Source organism: Trachypithecus francoisi, unplaced genomic scaffold, assembly GCF_009764315.1.
Source record: "Trachypithecus francoisi isolate TF-2019V2 unplaced genomic scaffold, Tfra_2.0 Lachesis_group3, whole genome shotgun sequence".
In the NCBI taxonomy this organism is placed as follows: domain Eukaryota; kingdom Metazoa; phylum Chordata; class Mammalia; order Primates; family Cercopithecidae; genus Trachypithecus; species Trachypithecus francoisi.
Window position 1 is genome coordinate 123,064,136 of NW_022681468.1, and position 20,311 is coordinate 123,084,446.

The 20,311-nt window shown below is 47.1% G+C and overlaps 2 protein-coding genes across 2 annotated transcripts in view; one reads left to right on the plus strand and one right to left on the minus strand.

Annotated features, from left to right (window-relative positions):
* The window catches only part of MAP2K1 (mitogen-activated protein kinase kinase 1), a 114,217-nt gene extending 104,100 nt beyond the window's left edge, over window positions 1–10,117 (minus strand). The window contains exon 1 of the mRNA XM_033189677.1: window positions 9,513–10,117. Coding sequence (XP_033045568.1) covers window positions 9,513–9,592 — 80 coding nt within the window. The 5' untranslated portion in view covers window positions 9,593–10,117. The remainder of the gene's footprint in view (window positions 1–9,512) is intronic.
* A 153-nt stretch (window positions 10,118–10,270) lies between these two features.
* Window positions 10,271–20,311, plus strand: part of TIPIN (TIMELESS interacting protein) — a 54,167-nt gene continuing 44,126 nt past the window's right edge. Inside the window, exon 1 of the mRNA XM_033189668.1 lies at window positions 10,271–10,336. Coding sequence (XP_033045559.1) covers window positions 10,280–10,336 — 57 coding nt within the window. The 5' untranslated portion in view covers window positions 10,271–10,279. The remainder of the gene's footprint in view (window positions 10,337–20,311) is intronic.

Sequence of the window (20,311 nt, forward strand, 5' to 3'; positions counted from 1 at the left end):
TGTAAGATCTTGAAAGATGGGTACCATTCTGGGCAGACACGGTGTCTCACGCCTGTAATCCCAGCACTTTGGGGGGCTGAGGCAGGCGTATTACCTGAGGTCAGGAGTTTGAGACCAGCCTGGCCAACATGGTGAAATCCTGCCTCTACTAAAAACACAAAAATTAGCTGGGCATGGTGGTGTGCGCCTGTAATCATAGCTACTTGGGAGGCTGAGGCAGGAGAATGCAGGAGGCAGAAGTGGCAGTGAGCCAAGGTTGTGCCATTGCACTCCAGCCTGGATGACAAGAGTGAAACTCCATCTCAAAAAAAAAAAGGGCCAGGCATGGTGACTCACACCTATAATCCCAGTACTCTGGGAGGCCAAGGTGGGCAGATCACGAGATTGAGGACATCCTTCTTAAATTTTGTACTAAAAATACAAAAATTAGCCAGGTGTGGTGGTACACACCTGCCGTCCAGCTACTTGGGAGGCTGAGGCAGGAGAACTGCTTGAACCTGGGAGGCAGAAGTTGCAGCGAGGCAAGATCGCGCCACTGCACTCCAGCCTGGCGACAGAGTGAGACTCATCTCCAAAAAAAAAAAAAAAAAAAAAAAGGATGGGTACCATTTATTTTATTCCAGGCACCACAGCAGACGGTGGAGAAGTATCAGACAACCACAGTCCCTGTTTTCACAGAAGCTAAAGCATAATGGCAAGTATAAAACAAAAATAAAATCATACAAGAGGGCCAAGCCCAGCTCACACCTGTAATCCCAGCACTTTGGGAGGCCAAGGCAGCAAGACCAGACAGATGTAAGAAGGTTAAGAAGCAGTATGCGGCCGGGCGCGGTGGCTCAAGCCTGTAATCCCAGCACTTTGGGAGGCCGAGACGGGCGGATCACGAGGTCAGGAGATCGAGACCATCCTGGCTAACACGGTGAAACCCCGTCTCTACTAAAAAATACAAAAAACTAGCCGGGCGAGGTGGCGGGCGCCTGTAGTCCCAGCTACTCGGGAGGCTGAGGCAGGAGAATGGCGGAAACCCGGAGGCGGAGCTTGCAGTGAGCTGAGATCCGGCCACTGCACTCCAGCCTGGCGACAGAGCGAGACTCCGTCTCAAAAAAAAAAAAAAAAAAAAAGAAGCAGTATGCTAGGGGCACAGTGAGGAGAGTAAAGAAAGTGGTAAGTGGACCACAGCAGGTGAACCGAGAAACAGAGGAAAATCAAGCTGGATAGGCAAGACAGGGCCAACAGCTACAGGAGTCCTCACTCAAATGTAGTTTTGCTTTGACAATTCCAGTTACCCACAGTAAGTACAGTAACCACATTCATGTAACTTTTATTACAATATATTGTTATATTTTTTATTAGTTATTATTGTTAATCTCTTACTATGCCTAATTTACAAATTAAACTTTATCATAGGCACATACTGCATAGGAAAAAACATAGTATACGCAGGGTTTGGTACCACTGATATCTGTGGTTTCAGGCATTCACCAGGGGTCTTGGAATGTGTGCCACTAAGATAACGGAGGACTACTGTACTCTACTACAGTATCCTCTTCCTTTTTTTTTTTTTTTGAGACGGAGTCTCGCTCTGCCCCCAGACTGGAGTGCAGTGGCCGGATCTCAGCTCACTGCAAGCTCTGCCTCCCGGGTTTATACCATTCTCCTGCCTCAGCCTCCTGCCTAGCTGGGACTACAGGCGCCCGCCACCGCACCCGGCTAGTTTTTTGTATTTTTTAGTAGAGATGGGGTTTCACCATGTTAGCCAGGATGATCTCGATCTCCCGACCTCATGATCCGCCCGTCTCGGCCTCCCAAAGTGCCAGGATTACAGGCTTGAGCTACCGCGCCCAGCCCCTCTTCCTTTCTTTCAAAGGTGCATAAATAAGTGAAATTGGAATTCTGTGAGTGTTTACATTCAAACAAGAGTCCCATATATTTCCTTGCCATGGGTTAAATCATCTTTAAGAATTTCTTTGCTATTTCTGTATCTGCTGTAATAGCAGCAGAGATGTTCTTTCCAAAGACACAGGCTTAAGCAGGCCTTTTTCACATGAAGCTGTTCTGAAAGACAGCACCAGTATTAGTTACTGCGTCAACTATCCAATAGAAGCATCCAACTTCAAAACTACAAAATCAGTGTGAAACCACTTCAAAAGCTCCTAGTTATCAGGCCAGACACGGTGGCTCATGCCTGTAAACCCAGCACTTTTGGGAGGCCAAGGAGGGAGGATTGCATGATGCAAGGAGTTTAAGCCCAGCCTGGGCAATATAGCAAAACCCTATCTCTAAATTTTAAAATTAGCCAGGCATGGTGGTACATGCCTGTAGTCCCAGCTACTCAAGAAGCTGAGGCAGGAGGATTCCCTGAGCCCAGGAATTTAAGGTTACAGTGAGCATCAATGCACTCCAGCCTAGGTGCCTGAGCAAGACCCTGTCTCTTAAAAAAAAAAAAAAAAAGTTCCTAGTTATCATGGTGCACATCTCAGAAACAGTCATAAGAGACAAAAAAAAAAAAAAAAAAAAAAGCACATCAACCTGTCTCAACCTTTCATCCTCCAGGGCCTTCACGCTCTAACAGATGTGTGTTCCTTACAAACTTGGCAGAACTGCTGATGCTATGAACTACACCCTGAATGCAATAAGTAAGTCTGAGTGTTTCAGGGTTACATAGAAACAGTTCAAAATCCAAAATCATGAACACTACTAAGGCCAAGCAGTGAACCCTCCTAAGGTTATTCAGCACCTTATAGTCTTCAAAGAAATTTTATACATCTTCAAAGTATTCCTCTGGGGTAGGATCTAGTCAGCCATTTAATCAACAGATATCTACCGAGTATTTTCCATGTGCCAGAATCTGTCCTACACACTGAGCAATGAACAAGGCAAAGCCCCAACCATCATGAAGCTTACACTTGGAGTGGCAGAAGAAGATAAATACTTATACACGACGCACCCTCAGTTACTAGTCTGTGCTACAAAGAAAAATAAGGCAAAGTCAAGCAGCAGAAAATGACAGGGAGTTCTGTATCAGAGTGATCAAAGACAGTCTCTATCAAGAGACATTTCAACAGAGGGGTGAAGAAAGTGAGGAAGCAAGTCATACAGTATTTGAGAGACAAGCTTTCCAGGCAGCAGGAATGGCAAATGCAAAGATTCTAAGATAAGAATGTGCCCAACCTATAACCCAAGAGCACAGAGGACAGTGTGGCAAGAGTGCATGAGTGAAGAGGACACTAGAAGAAAACTAAGGACCTGATCAGGTAGGGCCTCATAGGCCACCATGGTAAAGATATTGTCACAATTATCACCTCCACTTTACAGTTAAGGAAACCAAGAGTCAGAAAGTCGAAAGGACTTGCCCAAGGTCAAAGAAAAAGTGAGATCTCGAGAGGTACCCTGCCTCACTACTGCAACTGGATTAACGGTATTGTTTTAAAGAGATGAATGGCTGGGCGCAGTGGCTTACGCCTGTAATCCCAGCACTTTGGGAGGCCAAGCAGGGCAGATCACAAGGCCAGGAGTTGGAGACCAGACTGACCAACATGGTGAAACCCTGTCTCTACTAAAAACACAAAAATTAGCCGGATGTGGTGGCAGGCACCCATAATCCCACCTACTTGGGAGGCTAAGGCAGGAAAATTGCTTGAACCTTGTGGACAGGGGTTGCAGTAAGCCAAGACTATGATGCTGCACTCCAGCCTGGGCAACACAGTGAGATTCCGTTTCAAAAAAAAAAAAAAAGAGAGATTAATAATACGTCTTATCCTGGAAGGAGAGGCAATGTACCCTAAGACCCAGCAATTCCACTTCTGAGTACATTCCACAGGAAACTCACAACATCCGAAGGAGACAAGGATGTGCAAGGATGGTGATGGTCATGGTCTTGGTCATGGTCATGGTCATGGTCATGACTGTTTGAGGCAGTAAGGAGTTGGAAAACAACAAAGATGTCTAATTCTAGAGAAATAAATAAGTAAAATGTGGCAGATGCACATGACTGCTCTACGACCAAGAGAAATAATGAACTAGACACATATTGTATAGCATCATGAATAGAGCACAAAACAAAATTGGAAGAAAAAAAAAAAGAAACTAAGGCTGAGCACAGTGGCTCACACCTGTAATCCCAACACTTTGGGAGGCCGAGGCAGGCAGATTACCTGAGGTCAGGAGTTCAAGACCAGCCTGACCAACATAGTGAAACCCGTCTCTACTAAAAATACAAAATTAGCCAGGCGTCGTGATACATGCCTGTAATCCCAGCTACTCAGGAGGCTGAGACAGGAGAATTGCTTGAACATGGGAGGCGGAGGTCGCAGTGAGCCGAGATGGTGCCATTGCACTCCAGCCTGGGCAATAAGAGCAAAACTCCATCACAGGAAAAAAAAAAAGAAAAAAAAAAAAAAAAAACAAAGAAGAAACTGATATAAAATTTAGGGATGGTCACTGCTTCTGTTCAAATACTCCTGGTTCACCAGCACAGTGGCTCATACCTATAATTCCAGCACTTTGGGAGGATGAGGTGGGCAGATCGCTTGAGCCCAAGAGTTCAAGATCAGCCTGAGCGACATAGTGAAACCCCATTTCCACAAAAAAATCAAAACTAAGCAGGGCATGGTGGCATGCACCATTACACTCCAACCTGGGCAGTGGAAGTAAAACTCTTTCTCAAAAAAAACACAAATACTCCTGGTTCTCCCCCTTTCAAGGTCACTGCCCTCCTTGAAGGTCAACATGACCACATGATTTGCTCTGGCCAAAGAAATGGCAGCAAAAATGACAAAGCTCACTTCTCGGCAAAACTTTAAGAGCCTGAATGTGGCTCTTCACAAGATTCCCTCCTCATGTAGGTATATTTCGGAGGCGATGCCTCAATCAGTCTGGATCCCTAAAGGACTCCAATCTACAGAGCCTCCCACTGACCGGAAAGTGTGTTAAATTACTGAGATTTTGTGGTTGTTACCTCAACATAACCTACTCTATCCTGTCTATGAAATGCAGATTTCTGGCACAATAGCATTTTAGAATCCTAAGCAGAAGCATACGAAATCATCCTTCTACTTCCCAAGGGTATACACATAATCAAACTAACAGGTGGAATTATAAAACCATATAAACACCTTAGAATGGTTGAGTGGGTGACTAAAACAAAAGGAAATGGAGAAAAAAGGAATGAGCATAAAGGGGAAAAGAAAAGGAAAAGACGTAAAAAGTTTGATTAAACCCATTGTGCAAATATTAGAAATTTCATTCACTCCTTGATTCAACAAACATCTATGGACCTATTACGTGCCAGGAACTATTTTGGGTGTACTTACAGAGCGGTGAGTCAAAAAAAAAGGCAGTGCTGTGCTTAAAGTTTATAGTGTACAGGAGAGACAAATATTAAGAACACCCCAGTAAAAAATTGCAATGATTAAGTCTTATTAAAAGCTCAGGTGAGTGCCAGGCACAGCAGTAGCCACCTGTAGTCCCAGCTACTCAACAGGCTGAGGTGGGAGAATCACTGGAGTCCAGGAGTTCAAGAACCAGTCTGGGCAACATAGTGAGACCCCCGTATCAAAAAAAAAAAAAAAGCTCAGGTGACATGACAAAGAGGGACCACATTCCTCTGAGATGTTTATAAACATTTAGGCAAATAGGTAAAGACTGCTTCCTGCCTACCTAGGGAAGGAGGGGTGATTCATTCCAGGCAAAGGGAACAGCATGTACAGAGGCCTGCAGTGAGTATGGACCATCCCATAGAGGAAGTGAAAGAGGATTAGAGTGGTGGAAGAAAAGAGTGGCAGGAAATGTGGTTAAAGAGATTGGTGGGAGGGGGCAGTGGGGACAACAGGCAGACCACTTAGTCTCATAGTGCAATATAAGGAGTTTGGATTTTGTATAACTGCAATAGAACCAGAAAAACATTTTAAACAGAGGACTAATACTATCTTATTCTAACACTTAAGACCCTAGTAATATGTTCACATGTTTTTGCAAAATATGCAAAAGAAAGCTATTTTTGCACGATTTTTCTTTGAGGACCCCTACAACCTCAGGTCCCGTATTACCCAACTCCATCTCTGAATTGGGTAAGGGCTATGTTAGAGGTAAGCAAAAGGTGCCAAGGGAAAAGCAACCTTGCCAATTTGGTACCAAGAGTTCTTTACTGTCAAAATGGATTTTCTTCTTCTTTAGTTCACGTTGTCTGATAACGTTCAAAATTGTGCCCTGGTCTAATCACAGAAATCATGAAAGCAACAGAATTCTTTCTGCTGGTAGCCCAAGATGGGGGACATTTTGCTTGAGAAACACTGTCAGAAGTGAAAGATGATGTGTAAAGCTTTCCCTCTCATTTGTGATACGAAATATAGGGAAACAGTCCCTGTTTATCTTGGGCAGTCTACACAAAGATGCCTCCTATTGTAACATAGTAATGAGTCATAGACATAGATTCAGATGGTACAAAAAACTAAACTAGGGAGAGGTGATTGTCCAGAAGCAAAGGTACCTTAACACACAATCCACCACCATAAATGAAAATCACCTTCCAGTTTCCTTCAGTCCAACACTTAGGCAGTAATAAAGGCACCAGCAGCCAACAGCTTTGGAAGGTTTACTATGTACTACCTCATTTAATCTTCACAACTATGCTAAGTAGGTTCTGTTAGCCCCATTTTTGCAGATGAAAAAACTAAACCTAAGCCTTAGACTAAAAGACTTGAACCAGGTCACAAAACCACAACAGAGGCCAAGCTGTAATCCCAGCACTTTGGGAGGCTGAGGTGGGAGGATCACCAGGTTAGGAGTTTGAGACCAGCCTGAGCAACATGGTAAAATCCTGTCTCTATTAAAATACAAAAATTAGGCCGGGCGCGGTGGCTCAAGCCTGTAATCCCAGCACTTTGGGAGGCCGAGACGGGCGGATCACGAGGTCAGGAGATCGAGACCATCCTGGCTAACACGGTGAAACCCCGTCTCTACTAAAAATACAAAAACTAGCCGGGTGAGGTGGCGGGCGCCTGTAGTCCCAGCTACATGGGAGGCTGAGGCAGGAGAATGGCGTAAACCCGGGAGGCGGAGCTTGCAGTGAGCTGAGATCCGGCCACTGCACTCCAGTCCGGGCGACAGAGCGAGACTCCGCCTCAAAAAAAAAATAAAATAAAATAAAATAAAATACAAAAATTAGCAGGGTGGGGTGGCGCGTGCCTGCAGTCCCCGCTACTCAGGAGGCTGAGACAGGAGAATCGCTTGAACCCGGGAGGTGGAGGTTGCGGTGAGCCAAGATCGCACCAATGCACTCTGGCCTGGGTAACAGAGAGAGACTCTGTCTCAAAAAAAAAAAAAACCCACAACAGAGCTAGGCTTCAAACTTAGCCTGACTCCAGAGCACCTACCTTTTAACCACTGTTTAGACCCTCCCAGTCCCATCCAAATTTTTCTGCCACCAAATCTGGGGTAGTTTCTTCTCCTCCTGCTTTTACTGTTTTAATGAAATCCCTCCTCCTTGAGAGAATACAGTTGTGGTGTCACAATTACAACAGAATAACAGGTACTTCTACTCAGTATCCACTTCCAATCAAACAGGAAAGGATAATCAGGCCACAACATTCAGCCAGAATCCACTGTGGTCAAAACTTGCCCTAACAACAGTCAGGACTTTCTGTCTATTTTAAGAGGGTGAAACACTGTACACTAAAACTGAACAAATGGGCAGGGCGCGGTGGCTCACGCCTGTAATCCAGCACTTTCGGAGGCCGAGGCAGGCGGATCACCTGAGGCTGGGAGTTTGTCACCAGCCTGAATGACCTGGAGAAACCCAGTCTCTACTAAAAATACTAAAAATACAAAATGAGCCCGGCGTGGTGGCTACTCAGGAGGCTGAGGCAGGATAATCGCTTGATCCTGGGAGGCGAAGGTTGCAGTGAGCTGAGATCGCACCACTGCACTCCAGCCTGGGCAACAAGAGTGAAACTCCGACTCAAAAAAAAAAAAAACAAATGTTTGCAATGCAATAATACAATCCAACTACCTATACATGTCAGTATCATGCAAAATAGACCCCATAGGACTGACAGGGGACTAAAGAAGAGAGTCGGCTGGGAGAAGGACTGAAGAACACAGTTGAACACACACCATGGGTCCACCATTGACCTTGTGATCATTACAGGGATGGAACAAGTCATCAAGCCAAGAGGTCCCCAGGTTATTAAAATCTAGAGAAAGCTGGCTGGGCAGAGTGGCTCATGCCTGTAATCCCAGCACTTTGGGAGGATCGCTAGAGCCCAGGAGTTCAAGACCAGCCTAAGCAATACAGCAAGACCCCATCTGTATAAAATTTTAAAAATAAAATTTTCTAAAAATCTAGAGAATGGAAGGGAGGTTACAGAAGTCACCAAAGAGCAGAAGGTCCAAGCCTACCCTGATTTCATCAGTTAGTTTCCTAAAGTCTGCAGTGTGCAGGTAAAAAAAGATTAAGAACCTAATCTTTACTGAAGGTTGGGCAAACAACAACCAAAAAAAAGCAAATAATAATAACCTAATCTTTTCTGGCTATTTCTCTAGCTAGCCAAGCAGTTTTCCCTCACATAGTCTTGTCCCTTACCTAGAACCCAAGAGAGTTGTGGGAACTCAGAAACCCCCAGGAAACAGTCTCAAGATTATTTAATGAAATAAAGTGCTCGTTTGTGAGCAATGTTGGAAGCTGCAGAGATGGAGCACCTAGCATGTGGTTTCTAGGTCATGGTGTTCATGCCTCAGGTGAGGAGTTTAGGGGCTCCTGGTCAAGTACGGAAAGCTAGGAAATCCTTAGTGAGAAAATGGTTTGTTCAATGAATGAATGAATGAATGAATGAAGAGTCGGATGAAAAAGAAAGCCGCTTTCTTGAGCAATTTCCCAGGAAAGCCAAGGACCGGGAACCTGCAAAGTCAGCAAGGAAAAGCCACTAAGTCCACACAGACTTCCAGCACGCCCCTGCCAAAGTCAGCAAGGAAAAGCCACGAAGTCCACACGGACTTCCAGCACGCCCCCGCTGGCCAGGCAGTTGACCTGCAACAAGGCACTCAGACCCCACAGGTGTCAGGCATGAAGGTGAGGATGATGCTCCGCACTTAATAACCTGAGCCGGTCTCAAAAGCACAGATGCGATCTTAATTCTTTCCAAAACAGTAGCCTCCTCTCCCCATTACAGGCCAGACTCCCAGAGGATCACATTTAGAACAGAGCTGGGGGGAGGTAGGGGAGACGTGCTAGCTTTTATTTTCTTGGGAGAAGACTGCACAGTGGCCAGGAACCACTAAAACGGTCGGGAAAAGGGGTGCAGAGGGGAATCGAGACCCGCAGGATCCGCTAACTGGTCTGAGTCAGAAGCACAATCAGTGCTTAGTCACCGATACCTCGGCGGCCGGGAGTTCCTCGCCCCCTGCCAGTCCCAGACGTACGTGACAAACCAGAGCGGAGCCTGGCGCGCGCTCCTGCTCCCCAGCCCGGGCCTCCCCAGCCGGGCCCCGAGGTTCACCGCCCGCCTCACACTTACTCCGCAGAGCTGGTCCCGTTAACCGCGGAGCCGTCGGGGGCCGGGTTCAGCTGGATGGGCGTCGGCTTCTTCTTGGGCATTTTGGACCCGGGTAAGGCGCTTCCAACTCCGGGGGGAGGGAAGCACCTCTCGCTTCCTCCCGCTGAGCTGCCCCGCGCCCGCTGCGCAGGACCAGGTCCGGGCCGCTAATCCCGGAGCTGCCTTCGGAGGGTGCGCCCCGCGCGGTCCCGTCAGCGCCGAGGGGCCGGTAGCGGTCTCAGTGGACCCCCGCCCCACCCGCCCGGGACTCGGCTCCGCGCGCAGAGAGCCGAAGGGCTGCCCTGCAAGAGCGGAGCGGGCTGAACGTGCGGTTCGGCAGCCCAGGATTCCCTCCCTCTCTCCCAACCAACCAGTCCCTCCGGCTCCGGCGGCCCAGCCGCGCGTGCACCAGAGCCCAGCTCCAGCTCCTGCCGGAGAAAGTGCCGCCGCCGCCGCCGTGCTCCTAGCCGCTCGGCTAAGCGGCCCTGGGAGGGACTGGAGGCCGGGGGAGGGGCGGGGAAGGGGAAGCCTCGCCCCCCACCCGGGATGCGGCGCTTTCCACACTCCCACTCGGCTCCGCCCCTATTGCCTCTCAGACAACCAATGGGGGCAAGCCTCGGCGGCAGATGACGCGGAAATACGTCATGGGAGCGCGGCGCGCTGCCCGGGGGCGGGGTCCGTTGCGGGCTCCACGGCGCCCTCTATCGCCCCGAGGCTCGCAGGTGGACCCAGCAGGGAAGAAGAGGTCTATGTCGCTGCGTGGTGAGCTCCTCCAGGCCAGGTGCTGCGCGGCCTCCACCTCTGCGGTAACCGGCCTGCCCCCGATCCCTGTCCCCAAGCCGAGTCGTGTTGACGGAAATGGAATAACAAAATAAAAGGAAAAGGAACTCTTCCTGTGTTCAGAGGAGAGGCAGCGTGGGGGATAGGAAACTTGTCGAGAGACTCCTTTGAGCCCAACAAACTGTCGCATATATATTTTGTTTGTTTGTTTAATGGTAATACTACTGAGAAGGGTGCAAGGAAGTGGATTCTCCGTGCTGATGAGATTGTATATTGTTGCAACAGTTTTTGAGAGCAGATTGATGATTTTTTTTTTCTTTTTCAGACTTGGGAACTTTTTATTTTTTTTTTATTTTTTTTTTTTTTTGAGGCGGAGTCTCGCTCTGTCGCCCGGACTGGAGTGCAGTGGCCAGATCTCAGCTCACTGCAAGCTCCGCCTCCTGGGTTTCCGCCATTCTCCTGCCTCAGCCTCCCAAGTAGCTGGGACTACAGGCGCCCGCCACCTCGCCCGGCTAGTTTTTGTATTTTTAGTAGAGACGGGGTTTCACCGTATTAGCCAGGATGGTCTCGATCTCCTGACCTCGTGATCCGCCCGTCTCGGCCTCCCAAAGTGCTGGGATTACAGGCTTGAGCCACCGCGCCCGGCCGAACTTTTTATTTTTTTTAAGACGGAGTATCCCTCAGTCGCCTAGGCTGGCATGTAGTGGCGTGATCTCGGCTCACTACAACCTCCGTCTCCCAGGTTCAAGCGATTCTCCTGCCTCAGCCTCCAGAGTAGCTGGGATTACAGGCACCTGCCGTTATGCCCCGCTACTTTTTGTATTTTTGTAGAGACGGGTTTTCACCATATTGGCATATTTTTTTTTTTTTTTTTTTTTTGAGACAGAGTCTCGCTCTATCGCCCAGCTGGAGTGCAGTGGCCGGATCTCAGCTCACTGCAAGCTCCACCTTCCGGGTTTACGCCATTCTCCTGCCTCAGCCTCCCGAGTAGCTGGGACTATAGGCGCCCGCCACCTCGCCCAGCTAGTTTTTTGTATTTTTTAGTAGAGACGGGGTTTCACAGTGTTAGCCAGGATGGTCTCGATCTCCTGACCTCGTGATCCACCCGTCTCGGCCTCCCAAAGTGCTAGGATTACAGGCTTGAGCCACCGCGCCCGGCTTGGCATATTTTTTAAAGCCTTGAAAACACTGTTTCGGGCCAGGAGCAGTGGCTTCCTCCTGTAATCTCAATTTTGGGAGGCCCAGGCAAGAGGATCACTTGAGCCCAGGAGTTCGAGAGCAGCCTGGGCAACATAGTGAGACTCTCGTCTCTATTAGCTGGGCATGGTTGTGTGCAGCTGTAGTCCAAGCTACTGAGGAGGCTGAGGCTGGAGGATCACTTGAGCCCAGGAGTTTGAGGCTGCAGTGAGCTATGATCACACCACTGCACACCAGCCAGGGCTACAGAGCAAGACTCCCTTTGAAAAACTTTCATCCAGGTCGGGTGCAGTGGCTCGCGCCTGTAATTCCAGAACTTTGGGAGGCCGAGGCGGGTGGATCCACGAGGTCAGGAGTTCAAGACCAGCCTGACCAAAATGGTGAAACCCCCGTCTCTGCTAAAAATACAAAAAATTAGCTGGGGGTGGTGGTGGGCGCCTGTAATCCCAACTACTTGGGAAGCTGAGGCAGACAATTGCTTGAACCCGGGAGGCGGAGGTTGCAGTGATCCAAGATCGCACCACTGCACTCCAGCCTGGGTGACAGAGTGAGGCTCTGTCTCAAAAAAAACACAAACAAAACGAAAAAAAAAACTTTAATCCAAAAATTCCTGTTCTGTGGATTACTAAAGAAATAAGATGTGAATAAAGAACTTAATAAAATAAGAGGCACAATACCCATTCTGAAGTGCACATTCAGTGTTCCTCTTCCCCTTTTCCATCCTAAAATATTCAGTGCCAAAGACATTAGGTGTACAGAACAAAGGTACATCTACACCTGGTTGTCCACAGCCAGGTGTCAGTGACCTACCAGGTAAGGAAGCTGAGGAACCTGAGAAGGTAAAGAGGGCTTGAACACCTGGGAGGCAGCCCTACACAAAGTCTAAGCCCTAGAGCCCAAGACCAGAGAACAAGGTGTCCAAGTGGGAAAGGCCTAGAAGCTTAGATGGGAGGTTAGTTGCATTCAGGATGATTGATTAAGTCACTAAATGTATTAAGCATGACAGAGCCAGCTTTCTCACTGTGGTAGAATGAAGTTAGAAGTATGGGAAGGGAGAATACCCTATGCTATTGTATTGGAATTGGAGATATCGGTGTGAACTCATAGTTGGTTTTGTTTTGTTTTTTGGGTTTTTTGGTTTTTTTTTTTGAGTGGAGTTTCGCTTTTTTTGCCCAGGCTGGAGTGCAATGGCGTGACCTCGGCTCATTGCAACCTCCGCCTCCCGAGTTCAAGTGATTCTCCTACCTCAGCCTCCCAAGTAGCTGGGATTACAGGCATGCACCACCACGCCTGGCTAATTTTGTATTTTTAGTAGAGATGGGGTTTCACCATGTTGGCCAGGCTGGTTTCAAAACTCCTGACCTCGGGTGATCCGCCCACCTCGGCCTCCCAAAGTGCTGGGTTTACAGGCATGAGCCACTGCGCCCGGCATGAACTCATAGTTTTTTAAAAAATAAATTATACTGGGGTGGATGATGCAGTGGTCGCTACCACCTGTAATCCCAGCACTTTGTGAGGCGGAAGCTGGAAGATCACTTGAGGTCAGGAGTTCTAGACCAGCCTGGCCAACATGGTGAAACTCTGTCTCTCCTAAATTACAAAAATCAGCCAGGAATGGTGGTGGGCACCTGTAATCCCAGCTACTCAGGAGGCTGAGGCAGGATAATTGCCTGAACCGGGGAGGCGGAGGTTGCAGTGAGCTGAGATCATACCACTGCACTCTAGCCTGGGCAACAGAGCGAGCGAGACTCTGTCTCAGAAATAAATTAAATAAATAAAAATAAATTTCATTGTGTATATTTGAGGTTTATAACATGATGTTATGGGATATATATAGATAGTAAAATGGTTACTATAGTGAAATGAATTAACATTCTGTACTGTCACATAAAGGCTTGTGTAAAGTATGACAAGAGCAGCTAAAATCTACTTATTTAACAAAAAACTCAGATACAATACAATGTTATGAACTATGGTCTTCATGTTGTATATTAGATCTCTAGACTTCTTCATCCTACATATCTGCTGGTTTCTATTCTTTGACCTACATCTCCCCATTTCTTTTTCCCATAGTTTTTAATATAGAAGCATAGATGTAAATGTATGCATGTGTGTATAGAATTGATTGTATCCTTGTTCATGTTAAACATGCATAATTTTTAGTGTCAGAGTAAAATAATAAACATTAAAAAGTTAATTGAAGGCCGGGCGTGGTGGTGCCTCACACCTGTAATCCCAGCACTTTGGGAGACTGAGGTGGGAGGATCACCTGAGGTCAGGAGTTCGAGACCAGCCTAGCCAACATGGTGAAACCCTGTCTTTACTAAAAATACAAAAAGTATCTGAGCGTGGTGGTGGGTGCCTGTAGTCTTAGCTACTTGGGAGACTGAAGCTGGAGAATCACTGGAACCCAGGAGGTGGAGGTTGCAGTGAGCCAAGATCACTCTACTACACTCCAGCCTGTGCAACACAGTGAGACTCTGTCTCAAAAAAAAAAAAAAAAAAAAATTGAAACTTTTCAAAACAATGTATTATCAAGGCACTCTATCTGAATTCTGGTATAATTTTATATTTACTAGTTCAAATAGAAACGAATAGGACTTTGAGCAATTAATTGGAATTTTCAAGGCCTCACTTCCACTCTGTGAAAAATGGAGCATTCTTTTTAATATTGAAATATTATGATTCTATGCATGCTGGGTTGGCCTCCATTGAGTAAACCCTAAGCCCTTATCATGGTCCAAGAAGCCCAGATAAACACTTACCCCTGGTTAAAGTTTGCAGAATAGTTCAAGGTAGGAGAATTTGTTTTCCTCATTTCCTTTTCAGACTGGCAGTGATCCATTGGTTCTGTCAGCTTTTCCTGAGGGCCTAACTTAAGTGCTGACCATACAGACAAGAATATGACTGAACTATATGTATATGAATCAGTGACCACCATGTATAATAATAACTGTAACATACATATTTGGTCGAACCATATCAGGTTGCTCTATTTGTAGGTCAAAAATGTTCGAATATTGGCAAATACTGGTTCATCCTATTTGTACACAGTGTAGTTAGATCACAAATGTGAAGATCCAAGAAATATAGGCCAGGTGTGGTGGCTCACTCCTGTAATCCCAGCACTTTGGGAGGCTGAGGCAGGTGGATGACTTGAGTCCAGGAGTTCAGTACTAGCCTGGGCAATGTGACGAAACCCCATCTCTACAAAAAATACAAAAATTAGCCAGGCATGGTGGCACGTGCCTGCAGTCCCAGCTACTCTGGAGGCTGAGATGGGAAGATCGCTTGAACCGAAGTCGACGCTGCAGTGAGCCATGATCTTGTACCCCAACCTGGAAAACACAGAGAAAGAAATACAAGGACAACCAGTGATGAAAACATACCATGAATTGAGGAGTACATTTAACTCAGACCTCTATATCTTAGGTTCAGAAATCAAACAAAACAAAAAAACCTGAACTTGAGAGAGAAAGACCTGAGATTAATTCCAGTTCTGCCCTTGGCTGATTACTTATCCTCTCTGAGCATCAGTTAATTTACCTATAAAATGAAAATTATACTATCTACTACTGCACTAAATAGTTATGAGCATTAAATGAAATTGTGCGGCCGGGCGCGGTGGCTCAAGCCTGTAATCCTAGCACTTTGGGAGGCCGAGACGGGCGGATCACGAGGTCAGGAGATCGAGACCATCCTGGCTAACACGGTGAAACCCCGTCTCTACTAAAAAAAATACAAAAAACTAGCCGGGCAAGGTGGTGGGCGCCTGTAGTCCCAGCTACTTGGGAGGCTGAGGCAGGAGAATGGCGTGAACCCGGGAGGCGGAGCTTGCAGTGAGCTGAGATTCGGCCACTGCACTCCAGCCTGGGTGACAGAGTGAGACTCCGCCTCAAAAAAAAAAAAAAAAAAGAAATGTGAAAGAATAGTTCCTAACACACAGGAGCTAAACAAGTAGTGATGGTGATAGGTTTTCATCATGTAAACATAATCTGCTGGAAGAAGAATAGTTTTGTTTTGTATTGTTTTGTTTTTGAGACGGAGTTTTGCTCGTCGCCCAGCTGGAGTGCAGTGGTGCAATCTCAGCTCACTGCAACCTCTACCTCCCAGGTTCAAGTGATTCTCCTGCCTCAGCCTCCTGAGTAGCTGGGATTACAGGTGCCTGCCACCACACTCAGTTAATTTTTTGTATTTTTAGTAGAGACAAAGTTTCGCCATGTTGGGCAGGCTGGTCTCGAACTCCTGACCTCAAGTGATCCCTCGCCTCGGCCTCCCAAAGTGCTGGGATTACAGGTGTGAGCCACAACACCCAGCCGAAGGAGAATAATTTATAGAGGCTTTCCGGGAGACAATTTCCTCTTCAGAAATATTCACACACTTTGATTCAATAATTCTACTTCCATGACTCTCTTGTAAAGAAATTATGAAAGCTATACAGAAGAATGATCAACATAGTATTATTTAAATAGGTAAAATCTGAAATTACCTAAATATTCAACAGAAGGAAAATGAATACATCATTTATGACACACCTATATGATGAAATACTGGACAAGAAAAGACTTTCATTTCTAGAAATTTCTTTTTTTTTTTTTTTTTTTTTTTTTGAGACGGAGTCTTGCTCTGTCGCCCGGTCTGGAGTGCAGTGGCCGGATCTCAGCTCACTGCAAGCTCCGCCTCCCGGGTTTACGCCATTCTCCTGCCTCAGCCTCCCGAGTAGCTGGGACCACAGGCGCCCGCCACCTCGCCCGGCTACTTTTTCGTATTTTTAGTAGAGACGGGGTTTCACCGTGTTAGCCAGGATGGTCTCAATCTCCTGACCTCGTGATCCGCCCGTCTCGGCCTCCCAAAGTGCTGGGATTACAGGCTTGAGCCACCGCGCCCGGCCTCATTTCTAGAAATTTCAAACAATAGGAATTAATATTTTTTAACAGTACTTCTAGAAAAACCTAGGATGTCTATTCCTTTTTTTTACTTTTTCCAGATGGAGTCTTGCTCTGTCGCCCAGGCTGGAGTGCAATGGTGCAGTTGGGGCTCACTGCAACCTATGCCTCCCAAGTTCAAGCGATTTACCTGCTTCAGCCTCCTGAGTAGCTGGGATTACAGGCACCCACCACCAGGCCCAGCTGATTTTTGTATTTTTAGTACAGACGGGGTTTCACCATGTTGGTCAGGCTAGTCTCGAACTCCTGACCTCAGGTGATCCACTCACCTCGACCTCCCAAAGTGCTCAGATTACAGGCATGAGCCACTGCACCTGGCCCAGATCTCTGTTGTTTTATCATAAACAGAAAAAAGTAACCTCTACATCAACACCCAAAGACACATGAAAGTAGAATGAGTTAGCATTGGACACCACTATTTTTCGTAAAAACCAATAGAACATATAGATATCTGGGAAATGGCCAGGACTTTCAATGTCATGGAGTATTTAGTTAAGGAAATAGGGACAACTACCTGGCCATTTGGAAAAGAAATTGAGGTGTATCCCTAGTTTTTAATCCTATAATAAATTCCAGGTGCATTGAAGATGCAATCAAGGCCAGGCACAGGAGCTCATGCCTATGATTCCAGCATTTTGGGAGGCAGAGGCAGGACAATTGCTTGAGGCCAGGAGTTTGAGAACAGCCTGAGCAATATAGGAAGACTCCACCTCTACAAAAAAATAAACTTTGGGCACGGTGGCTCATACCTGTAACCTAACACTTTGGGAGACCAAGACGGGAGGATTGCCTGAGGCCAGGAGTTTAAAACCAGCCTAGTCAACATAGTGAGACCCCCATTTCTAAGAAAATATTTTTAGGCCGGGCGCGGTGGCTCAAGCCTGTAATCCTAGCACTTTGGGAGGCCGAGACAGGCGGATCACGAGGTCAGGAGATCGAGACCATCCTGACTAACACGGTGAAACCCCGTCTCTACTAAAAACTACAAAAAACTAGCCGGGCGAGGTGGCGGCGCCTGTAGTCCCAGCTACTCGGGAGGCTGAGGCAGGAGAATGGCGTGAACCCGGGAGGCGGAGCTTGCAGTGAGCTGAGATCGGCCACAGCACTCCAGCCTGGGTGACAGCGCGAGACTCCGTCTCAAAAAAAAAAAAAAAAAGAAAATATTTTTAATAAAATTAAAAAAAGATAAACTTAGCCGAGCATGGTGGCACATCCCTATAGTCCCAGCTACCTGAGAGGCTGAGGTGGGAAGATTACTTAGGCTCAGGAGGTCAAGGTTAGAGTGAGTCATGATCAAACTACTGCACTCCAGCCTGGACAATAGAGTGAGACTCTGTCTCAAAAAAAAAAAAGGAAGAATAAAGAATAAAGAAAGAAAGATGAAATCATAGAAGTACTGCTAGAGAAGCTAGAGAAGATCATGGGAAAATGATTTTTTAAATTTTAGAATGAGAAAAACATTTGAGGCTGGGCACGGTGGCTCAAGCCTGTAATCCCAGCACTTTGGGAGGCCGAGACGGGCGGATCATGAGGTCAGGAGATCGAGACCATCCTGGCTAACACGGTGAAACCCCGTCTCTACTAAAAATACAAAACACTAGCCGGGCGAGGTGGCGGGCGCCTGTAGTCCCAGCTACTCGGGAGGCTGAGGCAGGAGAATGGCATGAACCTGGAAGGCGGAGCTTGCAGTGAGCTGAGATCCGGCCACTGCACTCCAGCCCGGGTGACAGAGCGAGACTCCGTCTCAGAAAAAAAAAAAAAAAGAGAAAAACATTTGAAGAAAGACACAAACTGTCAAAACCATAAAGGCAAAGATTAATAAAATTAACCTCACAAACATTTGACATTTCTCCATGGAGGAAAAAAAAACACCTTGTACATAGATATAAGTGCACAAATGATAAGCTGAGAAAATAAACATTTACAATATCTGCAATATAATAAAAGTCTAATTTCTTTAATATAAGAGTAATTGGCTGGGCACGGTGGCTCACCCCTGTAATCCCAGCACTTTGGGAGGCCAAGGAAGGTGGATCATGAGGTCAGGAGATGGAGACAAGCCTGGCCAACATGGTGAAACCCCGTCTCTACTAAAAATACAAAAATTTGGCCGGGCACGGTGGCTCATGCCTGTAATCCCAGCAATTTGGGAGGCCAAGTTGGGCAGATCATGAGGTCAGGAGTTCAAAACCACCCTGGCCAACACAGTGAAACCCCATTTCTACTAAAAATACAAAAATTAGCCGGACATGGTTGCACACACCTGTAATCCCAGCTACTCGGGAGGCTGAGGCAGGAGAATCACTTGAACCTGGGAGGCAGAGGTTGTGGTGAGTTGAGATCGCACCACTGCACTCCAGCCTGGGTGACTGAGTGAGCCTCCGTTTAAAAAAAAAAAAAAAAAAGCTGGGTGCGGTGGCTCAAGCCTGTAATCCCAGCACTTTGGGAGGCCGAGGCGGGTGGATCACGAGGTCAGGAGATCGAGACCATCCTGGCTAACACGGTGAAACCCCCGTCTCTACTAAAAATACAAAAAAAAACTAGCCGGGCCTGGCAGCGGCTCCTGTAGTCCCAGCTACTCGGAGGCTGAGGCGGGAGAATGGCGGGAACCCAGGAGGCGGAGCTTGCAGTGAGCGATCGGGAACCCGGGCCACTACACTCCAACCTGGGCCACAGAGCGAGACTCCGTCTCAAAAAAAAAAAAAAAAAAAATTAGCTGGGCATGGTGGCATGCACCTGTAATCCCAGCTACTTGGGAGGCTGAGGCAGAAGAACCGCTTGAACCCAGGAGGCGGAGGTTGCAGTGAGCCGAGATGGCGCCACTGCACTCCTGCCAGGGCAACAGAGCGAGACTCTGTCTCAAAAAAAAAAAAAAAAAAATTAGTTGGGTGTGGTGATGCTTGCCTGTAGTCCCTGCTACTTGGGAGTCTGAGACAGGAGAATTGGTTGAGCCCAGGAGGCAGAGGTTGCAGTGAGTCGAGATTGCACCACTGCAATCCAGCACTCCAGCCTGGGCAACAGAGTGAGACTCTATGAAAAAAAAAAAAAAAGAGGCCAGGCACGGTGGCTCACGCCTGTAATCCTAGCACTTTGGGAGGCCGAGGTGGGTGGATCATGAGGTCAGGAGTGTAAGACCAGCCTGGCCAATATGGTGAAACCCTGTCTCCACTAAAAATATAAAAATTAGTTGGGTGTGGTGGCATGCACCTGTAGTCCCAGCTGCTCGGGAGGCTGAGACAGGAGAATTGCTTGAACCCAGGAGGCAGAGGTTGCAGTGAGCCGAGATCATACCACTGCACTCCAGCCTAGGCGACAGAGCAAGACTCCATCTCAAAAAAAAAAAGAAAAAGAGCAATTATAAATTAAAAGAAGATCACTCATCATTCATCCAATAGAAACATAGGAAAAGTATTAATACATCAATATAGGTAGTTCACAGAGAAAGTAATACAAATGGCTTTCAGGCCGGGCGCGGTGGCTCAAGCCTGTAATCCCAGCACTTTGGGAGGCCGAGACGGGTGGATCGCGATGTCAGGAGATCGAGACCATCCTGGCTAACACGGCGAAACCCCGTCTCTACTAAAATATACAAAAAACTAGCCGGGCGAGTTGGCGGGCGCCTGTAGTCCCAGCTACTTGGGAGGCTGAGGCAGGAGAATGGCGTAAACCCAGGAGGCGGAGCTTGCAGTGAGCTGAGATCCGGCCACTGCACTCCAGCCTGGGCAACAGAGCGAGACTCCATCTCAAAAAAAAAAAAAAAAAAAAAACAAATGGCTTTCAAATATTCTACTCACTTATTAGAGAAATGCAAATTAAAATGAGAGATCACCTTTCACTTATCAATATTCTTGAAGATGT